This window comes from Pleurodeles waltl, chromosome 2_2 (genome assembly GCF_031143425.1).
Source record: "Pleurodeles waltl isolate 20211129_DDA chromosome 2_2, aPleWal1.hap1.20221129, whole genome shotgun sequence".
NCBI classification, from domain to species: Eukaryota; Metazoa; Chordata; class Amphibia; order Caudata; family Salamandridae; genus Pleurodeles; species Pleurodeles waltl.
In genome coordinates this window covers 204,648,226-204,663,425 of record NC_090439.1, presented here as the reverse complement: position 1 = coordinate 204,663,425, position 15,200 = coordinate 204,648,226, and the positions used below count along the sequence as shown (strand labels likewise).

Genomic DNA, 15,200 nt, shown 5'->3' with positions numbered 1-15,200 from the left:
GCACTCTAGACCTACAAAGATGACCTGGTGGAAGTGCTAGAGTACAACCCCTTGGAAGAATGACTCTCAGATTTACTAAACCCTGTTATAGCACTCATTTGACTGTACGCGCCCCCTCAAAGTGAAATGGGCATCCTAGACGACATAGGAGGAGGCCCCTGAGGGGACAGAATCCTGGTGGGCCTAGGCACACTTCTGGCGAATAGAGATAGAGCCAATTACTGGAACTCCCCCTCTGCACCTCCAACAAGGATGTGGACAAATGGCTTGGACTGGTGCACGGAAATGGAGGAAACCATTTACACAGCAAGGGGATGCCCTGGCAAATACATTAAACTATAGGCCAAATGGTGGACTTACCATTATATGAATGGGTAGATCCACAAGAGGACACCCATTTGACACCTCGGGTATGGACAAGGGGGGGTGATGGTGATCTGGAAGGGATCAAGTTTGTGTGGTTTCCATATATCTATGTTAAAGCAACTCATGGTTCTGTTTGCATTAAAATCAATAAAATGTTCTTATACAGTTCAACATTTTTATTTCTGCCCGATGGCCATAAAATAACATAAAACAAACAATTCAATACAACAGACCAACATGTACATAAAAAAAAGGAAATTAATTAAATTCATCTGGTGAGCACCCTTTTTCCCCTTAACCTCCACATACACAGCAAGCACCTAAAGACAGCGAATGCAATAAACCTCATAGTATTACTTCTAAGTATTCTAAATGCAATCTTGTAGTTCCTGAGCCCCAGGCTGCGGGACAATGGCAGTATCCACTTCATCATATACCCAGGACATAATGAGCAGAATAGTATATGTTCAGCCACCTCCTCCTCTACGGGGCAAAAAGGACAAGTTCTGGTTGAAACAGAGTTGACGCACTCCCATACATCCGTAAAGCAGGGAATGGATAAAATGCATAAGCAAAATTTAATACACAATTTCCCAGCATAAGGGGGCTCAACCTCATGCAGGTAGGGTTTCATAAAATGCTCCACTTTAAACTCCAAGAACGATGCAGTAAGGGATCCACACTGGGAAGACCAGAGTTGTGCTGGTCTACAAAATGCCAGTAAGCTCTTTTTAAGGTCCGGTGAGAAGCTGGTACATGATCTGCAGAACTGGTCCGACAGTTATTGAACCCGATCTGCCTTAAGCAACCCCTCATAGCTCTTAACCAAAAAAATTAAAAAATCCAGGTTGCGTAGCGCTGCTCCAGTTCCGACCCAAGCAGTAGAGGTGATGCGTTGATCTCCTCCACACAACAGAGGCGATGCATCAGTTCCAAGATGCGGCAGAGTTAGGGTCCGAGTACCTACTGGGTCGATGTTGAGGATCCAGACCCTGGGGCTTGTGTTGTGAAGACCTGCAGTGAGTTAGTTCCGATAAGTGAAGGGGCTGTGATGCAGAGTTTCGGTGTCGTCATAGAGGCTGCAGTTGATGGGGATGTGTGGACCTTGCGCCAGGAAAAGAATTGTAGTGGCAGTTCCAAAGGTAATGCACCAGTTCTGTTCCAAGCAACAGCGGCAATGCTTCAATTCTGCTCCTGTAGCAGAGGATGAGTTGGTTCAGCTGGACCAAACATCTTAGGCCCACCTTCAAGGGTTCAGGACTGGGGCTGCACCACTAGGTGGGGCAGACTCACAGATGGCAGAGGCCAGGTGCAGAAGCAGGGTGGTTGGAAGTCTCGCTACAGGGGGTTAGGAAGCCCTTTGTGCGGGAACAGGACAAAGCCCATTCAGATGTGATTGAGGCTGAGGCCAGCTCCTTTCTCCCATCCACCCAGGATGGCCCATCAAGTCACACCTAACCTCCCACTGTGTGTGGCTGTCTAGAGGGAATACACAAAGGCCAACTGTCTCCCACTCCAGACAAGTGATCAAAGACAGGCAGCAGGCACCAAACAACTAACGTCAGAAAATGTCAACTTTCTAAAAGTGACATTTTCAGAATTACAATTTAAAATCCGACTTCACCATAAGTTACGATTTTAAATTGTGATTCCAGAGACGACAAACTCAAAAAGATTGTGAATTACAAGATGTAACAAAGGTAATCCCAATATTATCCTGTGGGAGAGATAAGCCTTGGGGTAGTGAAAAACGAATTTGGGAGTTTTTCACTATCTGCACATGTAAAACTTAACAAAACAAGTCTTGTCTGTTACATACACTGCATCCTGCCCTCTGGGTCGAAGGACAACCTTAGGGGTGTCTTATATGTAAGAAAAGGGACGTTTTGGGTCTGGCAAAAGGATTATTTTGCCAGGACGACAAGGCAGTATGAAACTGCACACACAGGCTCTACAACACCAGGCCTTAGACAGGGTTTGAGGGCTACTTAAGTGAGTGGCACAATCAGTGCTGCAGGCCCAATAGTAACATTTAATTTACAGGCCCTGGGTACATGTAGTACCATTTTACCAGGGATGTAAAAGTAAATTAAATATGCCATTTGGGGAAGAGACACTGTTATCATGGTTTAAGGAGAAAGCACAAGAACTTTAGCACTGGTTAGCAGTGGTTAAGTAGACAGAGTCCTAAAGCCAGCAAAACCAAGGGCACAACAGTGTAGGAAGTAGGCAAAGAGTTGAGGGGAACCACCCTAAGGCAGTCATGTCTAAAACTGAGCAGATGTGCTTGAAGATCTGTGACTACAGTTTAACTTCAAACTTTTCATATCTAGTCAACAAGAAGGATTTGTTATGCATTCAAAATTAGGCCATGGCGAATGTGCTGCGATTAACAACTTTGTATTGTGTGCCTCTTGTCGGAAAACAGCATACTAAGGTCACAAAACATTTGAAGGAAACAAAATGTCACACAGTAAAGCCTTTAGGGCATGCAATCACAGCCTTTCGTCGTTACAAGTGGTGAAGAATGATATGTTAACTTACATGGAATGTTGCCACGAAGAACGTTAATGCCAGAAAATACAAGTTTGTATCAACAAAAATCCCTTTCACTTCATCAGCATCTTTTTCGGAAAAGCCTAAAAGAAAGAGTGACTGTGAGCAAACAAAATAAAACATAAAAGATCATCAGTTGCTCAAATCTAAAAAATACAATGTATGGCATGAACGGTGGGTGCATGGTAATCATTTCCTTTCATACAGTCAAATAACTTTTGACCGGCTCCCTTAAACAACCAGTCTTAACACACCTGTTTTGCTTCCACCCCAACCACCTGAATGCCTACCTCCATCTCCTAAGCCAGATGACGAGACTTCCACCTGTGCCTCAAACGAACCTTTAAGCCTTCCTTGACACAAAATACCCCCAGAGCATTATCTCTCATCGACTGATCAATGTACACTCAATAAACAAGAACTGCGTCAACTTCTGTGCCTTGATCTCAGACTTAACTCCTGACATCTTGTTCATCCCAGGCACCTGGCTTCACTAAACCTAGCCAGATAATGGCTCAGAAAACAAATAATCTAGGTCTCATGTGAGACTAGAACATATGGGCCGACTGCTGAAATAAGATCCCTTAAGGCAAACCCATTGGCCCTCAACTTTTCTAACCATGGCACTGTACCAAGACATTCAGCTAGACACACGTTAGATGCAAACACAGCTCCACCATGACATCACTGTAACAAGAAATCATTCTACGATCTGAAGAAACTACCACCTGATTTCTTTGATTGTGAACCACACTTGTTTGACAAATACTGCAGCAGCCATAATGAATAAAAGCGCTTACAGATAATGGCAGATACACAATTTCTCTGTACTTGAATCAACTCTCATCATGACCTCTTCAGACATAAAAATGGCATCAATGGAACTGTTCACGAACGGTTTTGATAAACTGATACATCAGAAATAGTCCACATGTTCTAATCATGACAAGAGGGCCATATGGCTCAACAAAAACCATCTGAAACAAATTTGCTCACAAACCAAAGATTCTGAAACCCTGCCTCAAGAATCTAGAGAAGGACAACCCACAATTAGTCAACTACAACAAGGGTCAATAAGAGAAATGGTCCAGACAGAAAACTGTATTTAGACTCCTTCAGGCAACCTTCTGATTCAGATTTCAATCAACTTGTCAAGGCAAGCAAAAATACACCAAAAAGCTTCCAACCACAAACACGTAACGACATCCTATTTGCCAAATCGGCTGCCTTTACAGAAAGAAACATACTCAACAAAACACTGCCTTCAGACACCTGCACCTCCACCCTTAGGATCCCATCCATATCATCAATAAATTAAGGCTACTTAGTTCATCAAATGTAGGCAGCTACAGCCTGATCTAAAACTGTCCTTTTGATATCATACTCGACTGCAAAAGCTGCCTTCACTCAGGTCAACTCACTTCAAAATAAGTGGATAACCTACTCTCTGAAATCAGAAAAGGATTCTGGCAAGGCAGTCACGGAGTTATTCTTGGTGTCTATCTGGCATGACATGACTGACAGTAAAGAGAAAATGAGTAACTGTGCTACAACTGCCTTTGACAATATCCACCTCCAGATCCTTCTACTGAGACAAGAGAAATCTGCCAACTAGGAAGAGTTGTAGACTTGATCTCCTCCTACCTTCACAGTAGGTGCAGACCGGTCTTCCTGATCCCATTCAAATCCGCTCCTTTCACAGCCAACTGCGGTGTACCTCAAGGTGCAATCATTTTACCACTCCTGTTTAACCGGTACTTTAATGTCCTTCCCCACCCTCAAGTCCTTTCAATTCACATGCTGCTTACAGCTGAGGACACCCAGACTATGTTAAAACTGGAAAACAAGAAGGAGCTAAATTTATTAAGATACCTTTATCAGCCAGACTTGTGATGCCAGAATGAGTAGTTTCTACTCATTTATAAAGTCTATAATAGGTCACTCTTGGTGTCAAAAAACACACTTCACAGGTTTTAATAACCTCTGTTATTAATTATGTGTGCACTCTGTTTCTCTTCAAGGTTTCAAAGTCATCAAATTCAGGTATTTTCTCCCTTTAGCTAATGGCACTGGTGTGCTGCCGTCTTCAGACCAAATGACCACCCTTCAGGAGATTTTCTCCCAGAACTGACCACAATAGAAGGGAATGAAACAGAACTTACGGTAAGATAGCCTCCGACATCATCACTGTACTTTGTGAACACCAGCTTAGTTCGTCACCAAAACTTGTGAGCAGAGGTGTTGGCCCTATACCAACACCTCTGATGCTGTGACCATCATAAGACAGTATTTCTTGCCCCAATTTTGCCCTTCTCCCAATTTACCTAGTGACCTAATCTCTATAGCAGTATATTCCCTTGAGCTGCCCACCATTCCCAAACCTTGCCTGAGGTCCCTGTTTGGTGCCAGAGCCATGGCGTGGGGTGGTGAAGGGGGGGGGGGGGTTGCTTTGGGGACACAGCACCTCTCTACAGCAGGCAGCTGGTTACAAGAGTTTGTCCGCTCTGCTTCCACAACCTCCTGTGTACTCTCCTTTCTGGCATGTATATACCATTGCCCAGCACCTCTGGGTTTCACCTCCACACCATGGTCCTTTCTAGCTGCCAATGGCCAACCCTCTGTTTCCATCCTTCGTCTTCATATCGCCTCTTGCTCTAGTTTTATTTCCTCTTCCAGAGTCCTTCTCTAGTTTTACCTCTATAGTCCCATCTCTTTTTTGATTTTCTCAAATCAAGTCTGTCTAGTCCTGCTCACAATCTCTCACTTTTTCTGTGCTGTTGGTAAATGGATGCTGGGAAAACAGCTGAAATTCAGCGCTTCTAAAACAAAGATCCTAACTTGTAGACAACAGAAAAAAACTATCAACCAACAACCACTTGTAGGAGGCTGGCCTGGCTTATAGTGGGTACCTGATGGTACTTACACCTTGTGCCAGGTCCAGTTATCCCTTATTAGTACATTAGTAGTGTTCTAGCAGTTTAGGCTGATAGAGGTAGCTATAGCAGAGCAGCTTAGGCTGAACTAGGAGACATGCAAAGCTCCTAATATACCACTTATATCATATAGCACTATATCATAAGAAACACAATACTTAGAGTTACTAAAAATAAAGGTACTTTATTTTAGTGACAATATGCCACAAGTATCTCAGAGGATATACTCCCTTATGAGGTAGGTAAAACACACAAAATATACACACAAACCAAAATCAGGTAAATAAACAGTTAGAAAAATAGTGCAAACTCTGCAGAACACAACAGAATGCAATAAGAGACAATAGGCCTAGGGGCAAAACAAACCATATACTCCAAAAGTGGAATGTGAACCGTGAATGGACCCAAGGCCTAGTGTAGTGTGTAGAGGGTCGCTGGGAGTGTAAGAAAACACTGAGGGTGTCCAAGATACCCCACCCAAAGACCCTGAAAAGTAGGAGTAAAGTTACCCTACTGCCCCAGAAAGACAGTAAAGTCGAGATAGGGGATTCTGCAAAGGCAACAACTGACTGCAAAACACTAGAGATGGATTCCTGGACCTGAGGACCTGCAAAGGAAGGGGACTAAGTCCAAGAGTCACGCAAGTGTCCAGTGGGGGCAGGAGCCCACTAAACCCCGGATGAAAGTGCAAAAGGGCTGCCTCCAGGTGGAAGAAGCTGAAGATTCTGCAACAACGGAAGGTGCTAGGAACTTCTCCTTTGGTCAGAAGATGTCCGACGGCGTGTTGGATGATGCAGAGTTGTTTCCACGCAGAAAGACCCCACACAAGCCTTGCTAGCTGCAAGAGTCATGGGTGAAGATAATGGATGCTGCCCGGACCCAGGAAGAACCAGGAGGTCGCCCCTTGGAGGAGGAGACAGAGGGGGCGCTCAGCAACAGAGAGAGCCCACGCAGAAGCAGGCAGCACCTGCAGAAGCACTTGAACAGGCGTTCAAGAAATCTGAGCATGGCCGTTGTCTCAACACAAGAAAATGCAGGATGGAGTGCTGGGGACCTGGGCTGTGCTGTGCACAAAGGAATCATTGCAAAAGTGCACAGAAGCCCTTGCAGCTGCAGATCACGCAGTGCACAGGATTACTGTCTGGCGTGGGAAGGCAAGGACTTACCTCCACCAAATTTGGACAGAAGGACCACTGGACTGTGGGGGTCACTTGGATCCAGCTCCTGTGTTCCAGGGACCACGCATATCAAGATCAGAGGGGACCCAGAGGACTGGTGATGCAGAAGTTTGGTGCCTGTGTTAGCAGGGGGAAGATTCCGTCGACCCACAGGAGATTTTTTCTTGGCTTCCGGTGAAGGCATGCACCACCAGGAAACAGACGAGAAAGCCAGCAGGATTAGGTGCTACAATGTTGCTGGTAGTCTTGCTACTTTGTTGCGGTTTTGCAGGCGTCCTGGAGCAGTCAGCGGTCGATCCTTGGCAGAAGTCGAAGAGAGAGATGCGGAGGAACTCTGGTGAGCTCTTGCATTCGTTATCTGACGAGAAACACACAGGAGAGACCCTAAATAGCCCTCAGAGGACAATTGGCCACCTAACCAGGTAAGCACCTATCTGGAGGGGTCCCTGACGTCACCTGCTGGCACTGGGCCCTCAGAGGCCTCCATTGTGCCCTCACACCTCTGCATTCAAGATGGCAGAGGTCTGGGACACAGTGGAGGAGCTCTGGGCACCACGCCTGGGATGGTGATGGACCGGCGAGTGGTCACTCCCCTTTCCTTTGTCCAGTTTCGCACCAGAGCAGGGGCTGGGGGATCCCTCAACCGGTGTAGACTGGCTTATGCAAGGAGGGCACCATCTGTGCCCTTCAAATCATTTCCAGAGGCTGAGGGAGGCTACTCCTTCCCAGCCCTTAACACCTATTTCCAAAGGGAGGAAATCCTTTGTTCTGCCTTCCTGGGACTGGGCTGCCCAGACCCCATGAGGGCCGAAACCTGTCTGAGGGTTGGCAGCAGCAGTAGCTGCAGAGAAACCCAAGAGAGCTAGTTTGGCAGTACCCGGGGTCCATGCTGGAGCCCCATGGATGCATGGGATTGGCACCCCAATACCAGATTTGGCATGGGGGGACAATTCCATGATCTTAGACATGTTACATGGCCATATTCGGAGTTACCACTGTGAAGCTACATATAGGTATTGACCTATATGTAGTGCACATGTGTAATGGTGTCCGCGCACCCACAAAGTTCGGGGAAATTGCCCTGAACAATGTGGGGGCACCTTAACTAGTGCCAGGGTGCCCTCACACTTAGTACCTTTGCAGCTAACCTTCACCAAGTGAGGGTTAGACATATAGGTGACTTATAAGTTACTTAAGTGCAGTGGAAAATGGCTGTGAAATAACGTGGACGTTATTTCACTCAGGCTGCAGTGGCAGTCCTGTATAATATTGGTCTAAGCTCCCTATGGGTGGCAAAAGAAATGCTGCAGCCCATAGGGATCTCCTGGAACCCCAATACCCTGGATACCTAGGTACCATATACTAGGGAATAAGGGTGTTCCAGTGTGCCAATGAGAATTGGTAAAAATGGTCACTAGCCTGCAGTGACAATTTTAAAAGGAGAGAGAGCATAAACACTGAGGTTCTGGTTAGCAGAGCCTCAGTGATACAGTTAGGCACCACAAAGGGAACACATATAGGCCACAAACTATGAGCACTGGGGTCCTGACTGGCAGGGTCCAAGTGACACATATCAAACACACTGACAAATAGGGTTTCCACTATGAGCACTGGGGTCCTGGCTAGCAGAATCCCAGTGAGACAGTAAAAACACCCTGACATATACTCACAAACAGGCCAAAAGTGGGGGTAACCAGGCTAGAAAGAGGCTACCTTCCTACACCACTTGATCCAACTAATTAAACAACCCACTGTCAAACTTAAATCAAGTCAGAACTATAGAAGTGGTAATGTACTTAAACCACTGCCAGATTCCTCAAGAGAAACAAGTCACCAGAAGCACTTTCTGTACATCACAGGAACTCTTCGATGTACTGTCCTTCACCTATCTTATTTACAGAAATTCCAGGATGCTTATTGTTACTGCACAAATGTTTTTTTTAACTGGGGTCCACTTTCTTTTTAACTGGAAAATTGCAAAGGATACAAAATGTGACAACAATACAGCTCCTACACTTCTGCTCATGGGAATGCATCCCTGAAGAGGACCAAGAACTTCACAGGCTCCCAAGAATCAGACACTGTGCCTTGAAAAAAATCTGCATCTGACATCTAAGTTAAGGTCCAACTGTACAGCCTAGATATGTTTCAAAGATTCACAGAACACTCTGCGTCCTACTGCACCTCAGCTGGCCATCATACTGTACCTAAAAGAGCCCACAGTTGCAAGTTACTTCTCCATTTAAGCTGCTCATTTATGAAACTTCCTCCCAGCAGAGAAGAAAATTCATGAAGGAAATAACTGGCTAGTTAAACTAATGATGCAGAATCACACTGACCAACGAACACATTTGATCACTATTAGGAAAATATGAGCTTCAGATGATTTAGGGCTTTTTGCCTTTAAAGAACCAAAAGTTAATCAAGGATGGTAGACCCATCTGTCGCTTACCCGCTTCACTGCATTCCAAGCATAAGCACGCCTACCTGACTGCAGCTTTGCATTCCACTTCTCATGCAGGACACCAAACATTTTCAACATGGTCCGTACCTATAAAGTAACCCTTCTGACCAAATACCACAATAAAATAACATTGCAAAGGTAATTTATTCTAGCAATCACTTATTGATGCCCAACAACCGACCAAAAGCACAGTGACCTAAATCTAGATAACAGGATCACCCTAGCTACCAGTCACACTAAAATATTTAGATCACCTACCACATTATGAGATAGGTTGCTACACAGCTGCACCACATCAGAGCCATGAAGCACAAGAGAAGTGAAATTACATGCAATACAATCCTTAACAGGAAGAACAAGTTACTTACCTATGGTAAAACAGTATTTGAAAGAGACTATCTTGCCACAGATTCCTTACCTTAGAATATTTCCTAGATGCTAGACTGGATCAGGAAAATCTTGAACAGTACCCCTGCATACTGCTAGGTGGCATAATCTGCACCAGATGCAACATGCATGAAGCCTATAGAGGCACCACCCACATTGATGACATCACCCTGTGGTCAGACTCTAAAAGCCTACAAGGACCTTTTAGGTGGAAAAGCCCAGGTTGCAGAGGAGGGGAGTATGGGAGGGTCGGTAAGGAATCTGCAACTATATAAGGTGTTACTGTAGGAAGGTATATTTTAGTGACTTCTAGCCACAGATTCCTTACTTTAGAATAGATACCAAAGCAATACCTCCCCAAAGATGTCTCTGCAAACTGTCTTAGACCAAAAACTCCTGTAGAACCCATCAGTCACAATGGACCTGACTGTCAAGGCAGTAGTGTTAGGCGAACATGTGCAAGGATGTCACATAGCAGCCTGACATATATCCGGCACAGAAACTCCACAAGCAAATGCAGTAGATGCAGCTTTGGCCCAGGTAGACTCAGCCCCCAATGCCTCAGGGTTTTTTTTCTTGGTTAAAACATAACAGATCTTCATGCAGAGTACAATCCATCTGGAGATGGTCAGTTTCTGTACTGCTTTCCCCTTCTTCGTTCCGGTGAATGCTTCAAAGAGTTGCGCATCCAGCCAGTGTTTTTGTGTGTGAATGATCTAGAATGACAGTACCCTTTTAGGGTTCAGATGGTGGAGTCTCACTTCCTCCTTGGAGGGGAGAGGCAGAGCAAAGGAATTTGCAGTGTGTGATGGCCTGGCCGATATGGAAAGTGTCACAATCTTTGTCAGAAAAGAGGCACATGTTCAGAGAACCAGTTTGTCTGGGAAAAAGCAAGTGTATGGAGGCTGAACAGAGTCTGCAATTCACTGATTCTCCTGGCCGATGTGATGGCCACCAAGACGACTGTCTTGATTATCAAAAGACTAAGGTAACAGCTATGCACGGATGTAGGAAAGTGGAGTAGTATGCAGTGCAGCTGGTCAGGCTTCACCATGCAATACTCTCATAGTACCCCGCACTGGGTCCTTTGGATTCACACTAATTAAACCAGCGCTTCGTCCTGGCCGTGTGGCACAGAGCAGTCAGGCATTACTAGAGGAACATGGGTTAAGCATTTCAGAGCAGCAACATGAACGAGAAGTAAAAGACACGACTCAAAAGAAATCCAGCAGACACTGCTTCAGGCCCTGGTGCCCCTTTCACCTCTCATGCCCTCAGTACCATTTACCAGGGACTTATAAGGGGGCTAGAGTCCTTGCCAGCTGGGGATACAAATTCACATACTTGATTTTCAGGGTGAGACTACTGGCACAGGAGTGTGGTTAGCAGGCTCCAGTGCGCTTACAGAGTCATAACCATTAGCACTTTGGGCAAAAAAGTGTGGGGTGACTATGCAAAAAGGATTTTTATCTACAATGGATTCAAAGGAAGAACACAACAAAAAGGTTAAAATCAAGTTATTCTCATTGGGGCATAATAAAAGTTTTGAAGTGGAAACATATGCTTAAGATCTTTCAAAAAAACATGTCACACCATATGACAAACAGGGAATGTTGGTACAGCAACCACAAGAATGCAACGATGGGTGAAAGACACTAACTGTGCCCAGAGCAAATCCTTGGCAGGTTAAGGGCAAAACAAACAACATTTAGAAAAGAGGTACCGAAAGTGGGTCAACATGTTTCTCAGTGCATCAAGCCAAAAACATGTGCCACCGGTAGGCATATTTTTTGTTGATGTACATCTGGGTGCCAAGATGATGTGACATACCTCAGGAGGGGCAAACACTCAATTGTCGATGCTCAATCTCCATGCATGAAGGTGGAGCATGTGCAGGCTTGGGTTCAGAACCATGCCCTGTTGCTGCAACAGTAGATCCTCCTAAAAAGGCAGCCTGATTGGTGGATAGGGGCTCATCCTCAGAAGTTCTGGATACCATACCCTCCTCGTTCAATCCAGAGCTACCGGGATGACGTAGGCCTGGTTGGTTCTGATGTTTTTTAATACTCTGGGAAGGATAGGTATCAGGGCGAAGGCATGTAGGAGTCCCTTATTTCAGTCTAGTCGAACGGCATCTGCTTTGGAAATTTCAGCAAGCAGAACTGCTAACATTGTACATTCCTGGCACTGGAAAATAGATCTAGACAAGGTCCTTCCCAGTCCTGAAAGAGACTTAGAGCCACCTCTGTATGCAGATGCCATTCATGGTCCGTGAGGCACTAAAAGATAAGATTGTTCGCCCTGATGTTCAGGGATCCCACCAGGTGCTGCACAACCAGGAAAATGTCTTGACATTTCAGCCATGTCCAGAGGCTAAGACTCTGCTGGTGCAGGGTCCGCTTCTCCACTTCTTCCTGCTTGTTGCAGTACATCATTGCAGTAGTGTTGTCCTTAAACACCTGGAAGAGCTTCACTTTGATGAAAGGTAGGAAAGCTTTGAATGCCAAGTGAATCACCCTAAGCTTCAGAAGGATGATATCAAGTGGAGTCTCCGTCAGAGATGAGAGGCTGCTGATCTCCACTTCTCCTACATTGCCACCCCAGCCTAGAAGCAATGCATAAGTCACCGCTGTCAGCTCTGGGTTGTGAAAGAAGAGGGGTCTGCCGCTGATCCAATCATGGCCCATTAGTCACTGCTACAAATCTTTTGCAGTTCCCTTCGAAATCTGATCTAGGTCACAGAGATTACCCTGGTGCTGTGCCCACTGGGACTTCAGATCCCACCGCTGAGCCTGCATATGCCATTGAGCACACTTTATCAGCAGGAGGCCATCAGCCCCAACAGCTTCAGAGTCAGTCTCACTAAAATAAAGGACTGAGGTTAAAACACTGAGATCATAGCTGAATGTCCTGGACTCTTCCCTCTGGAAGGTAAACACAGATTTGCACCATATCCCAAATGGCTCCAATGAAAGGAAGAGTCTGAGAAGAAGTCAGGGGTGACTTCTGCATTCGCTGTGGTTCATAGCGACATGCTGATGATCGGACGTATTCTTGAGGTGGGTGACAACTGCCTGGGGCGAGGCAGTCTTCAGCAGCCAGTCATCAAGTAGAGATCATAACAACCGCAATCTACTTCGGACGCCAGCACCCCCTCGATGGCTCCTTTGGCCAAAAGAGCCTGCACTTACCAGTGAGACAAGGAGAGGTGGTATATCATCAGCCGATCTGGGAACAGTGGCATAGACAGGGCCCATTAGGAGTGGGAGGGCATAACCCTGCAGGGCAATTTGGAACCCCTACTTGTCTGAACTTACTGCTTGCCACTGGGATACGTGGTGCCTCATCTTTCCTACAACAGTGTGCCTGTGCTGTTGCAAGGGCATACTAAAGGGGTTTTGAGGCTGGAGTTGCGGGGGGCTATGGGTGGATGGCAGACTGTGCTGATCTCTGGTCTTGGTTCCCACTGGACTTGTGGGAGTCACGTCCACGACTACGAAATGGCTGGGAAGCCTGCTGGCCGTGGTGGCTTTACTGGAAAGGACGCACCTGATAGCCTCTACCATAACCACAGAAGAATCTAAAGGAAGAGTATGGCTGACGTGGAGCCATGATGAGCCCCAACAACCAGGTAGTGAAATTATTCTCCTTGAAGTGCAAAAGGGCAAGTGCCGTCTCAGGGCATGTCGATTAGTGATGCCTGGACATCCCAGAAAAGCCAGATGACCTTAGCCAAGCATTGCGGTGTAGCGCTACCAATGAAGCAATTGCCCTGGAGAGACCAGGCCAAGAGCTAGTGAGGTATAAAGGCTACCAGCATCCGTCAGCTCCTCAAAGCAATCATCAACAAATTGGGCCAAAGGGTCTTCATGGGGGTCATGGCAACCACATGGATCCTCCGACCCACCCCAGACAAAATCACAATAGTTCCTGAAAAGGAAAGTAGGCACGGTTTCAGAATCAGACAGAAGATGGGGTCTGGTTGGTGCTGGTCCAGCTCCGTGTCCGAGTCAGGAATGACTATGGATTTATCACCATCAAACCCTGGCGAAAGGTCATGGATTTGTGACCGGAGTCGGTCCAGATCAGGGAATTAATCCAGCGGGCCAGACCAGTGCCAAGGGTGAACCTGCTAGTGGATGTCCACCTCCCAGACCCATAGGGGAGCCAAACTGTGGTCCAGAGGGGTCCTCACACCTGAATATAAGATGCATGGCCTCATAAAACTCCTTGAGCTGGGAGGTGGTTGCTCCGGGTCCAGGAAATTCATGGAGGCAAGGCAGGAGTGCGGGAGCAGGTCGTCAATTTGTGGCATCATTCCCATGCCTCTTCTGATGACTTGGACCGGTGTGGTGAATTATAAGACCATGTGGACTTCCCAGACTTCTTGTGTTTGTGGCACAACAACTTCGACTACAACAATGACTGACGGAACGACTCCAAGAGCATGCAGGACCTTCCACAACACCAGAACCTTGAGCTGTGCGGAGTCTTCTGATGTCAGGCACCAGGAGCTTAGTGTCCCAAATCGCCTTTAGATTCATAGTGTGAGAGTCAGGACAGTTCCTGGAGTTGCTGTCCTGCTCCTTGCATGACAGACAAACCAGTTGTGGGTCAGTCACAGACATCTAACTGAGTCATGTCCAACAATGTTTAAACACTGCTGGCTTTTTAGGAGACAACCCTAGCGACTGGGAGAAGAGTGCTAAAAAAGAAAAGAAAAAAAAAAATATATATATATATATATATATATATATATATATATATATATATATATATATATATATATACATACATATATATATATATATATATATGTATATATATATATTTTTTTTTTTTTAAAAGGCGGACAATGGCAATGCCAATGGCGAGAACATGCACCTCCCGTAAGTGTCCCTGAGTATTCAAGGCAGATAGGTGTAGGTCCGAAAGTTCTGTCTGTGGTGCCGTATGGGTGATACCATGCCCCCCACGGGTATTCTTTAATACACAATACTTTTATATTTTCCAACCAACGCACACAATACAGTTGATAAGAGTCCAGAGTACAAATGTATATCAAACAGATCCGTTTTGCGTTGACAAGTGTTCATTTATTTATACATTTCCAATTCCATTCATGTTTTCAATATCATTCTTCAATAACGTTGGTTCATACTTGACAGCAAACACAAGTTTCGTCACAACATGACTTTATCAAGGCTGTAAATGTACAGAAATCAACACAAACATGAACATATGTAGATGTGTTTCTGAAATGCGTAATAAACACCTGTGCACTGGCTGAAACTTGCTGCAGGAAAGTACCATCTT

General features: G+C 45.7%; 1 protein-coding gene across 1 annotated transcript in view; it reads right to left on the bottom strand.

Moving 5' to 3' along the window:
* The window catches only part of CLPTM1L (CLPTM1 like), a 1,089,711-nt gene that overhangs the window by 901,626 nt on the left and 172,885 nt on the right, over nt 1–15,200 (bottom strand). The window contains exon 7 of the mRNA XM_069219638.1: nt 2,911–3,005. Coding sequence (XP_069075739.1) covers nt 2,911–3,005 — 95 coding nt within the window. The remainder of the gene's footprint in view (nt 1–2,910; nt 3,006–15,200) is intronic.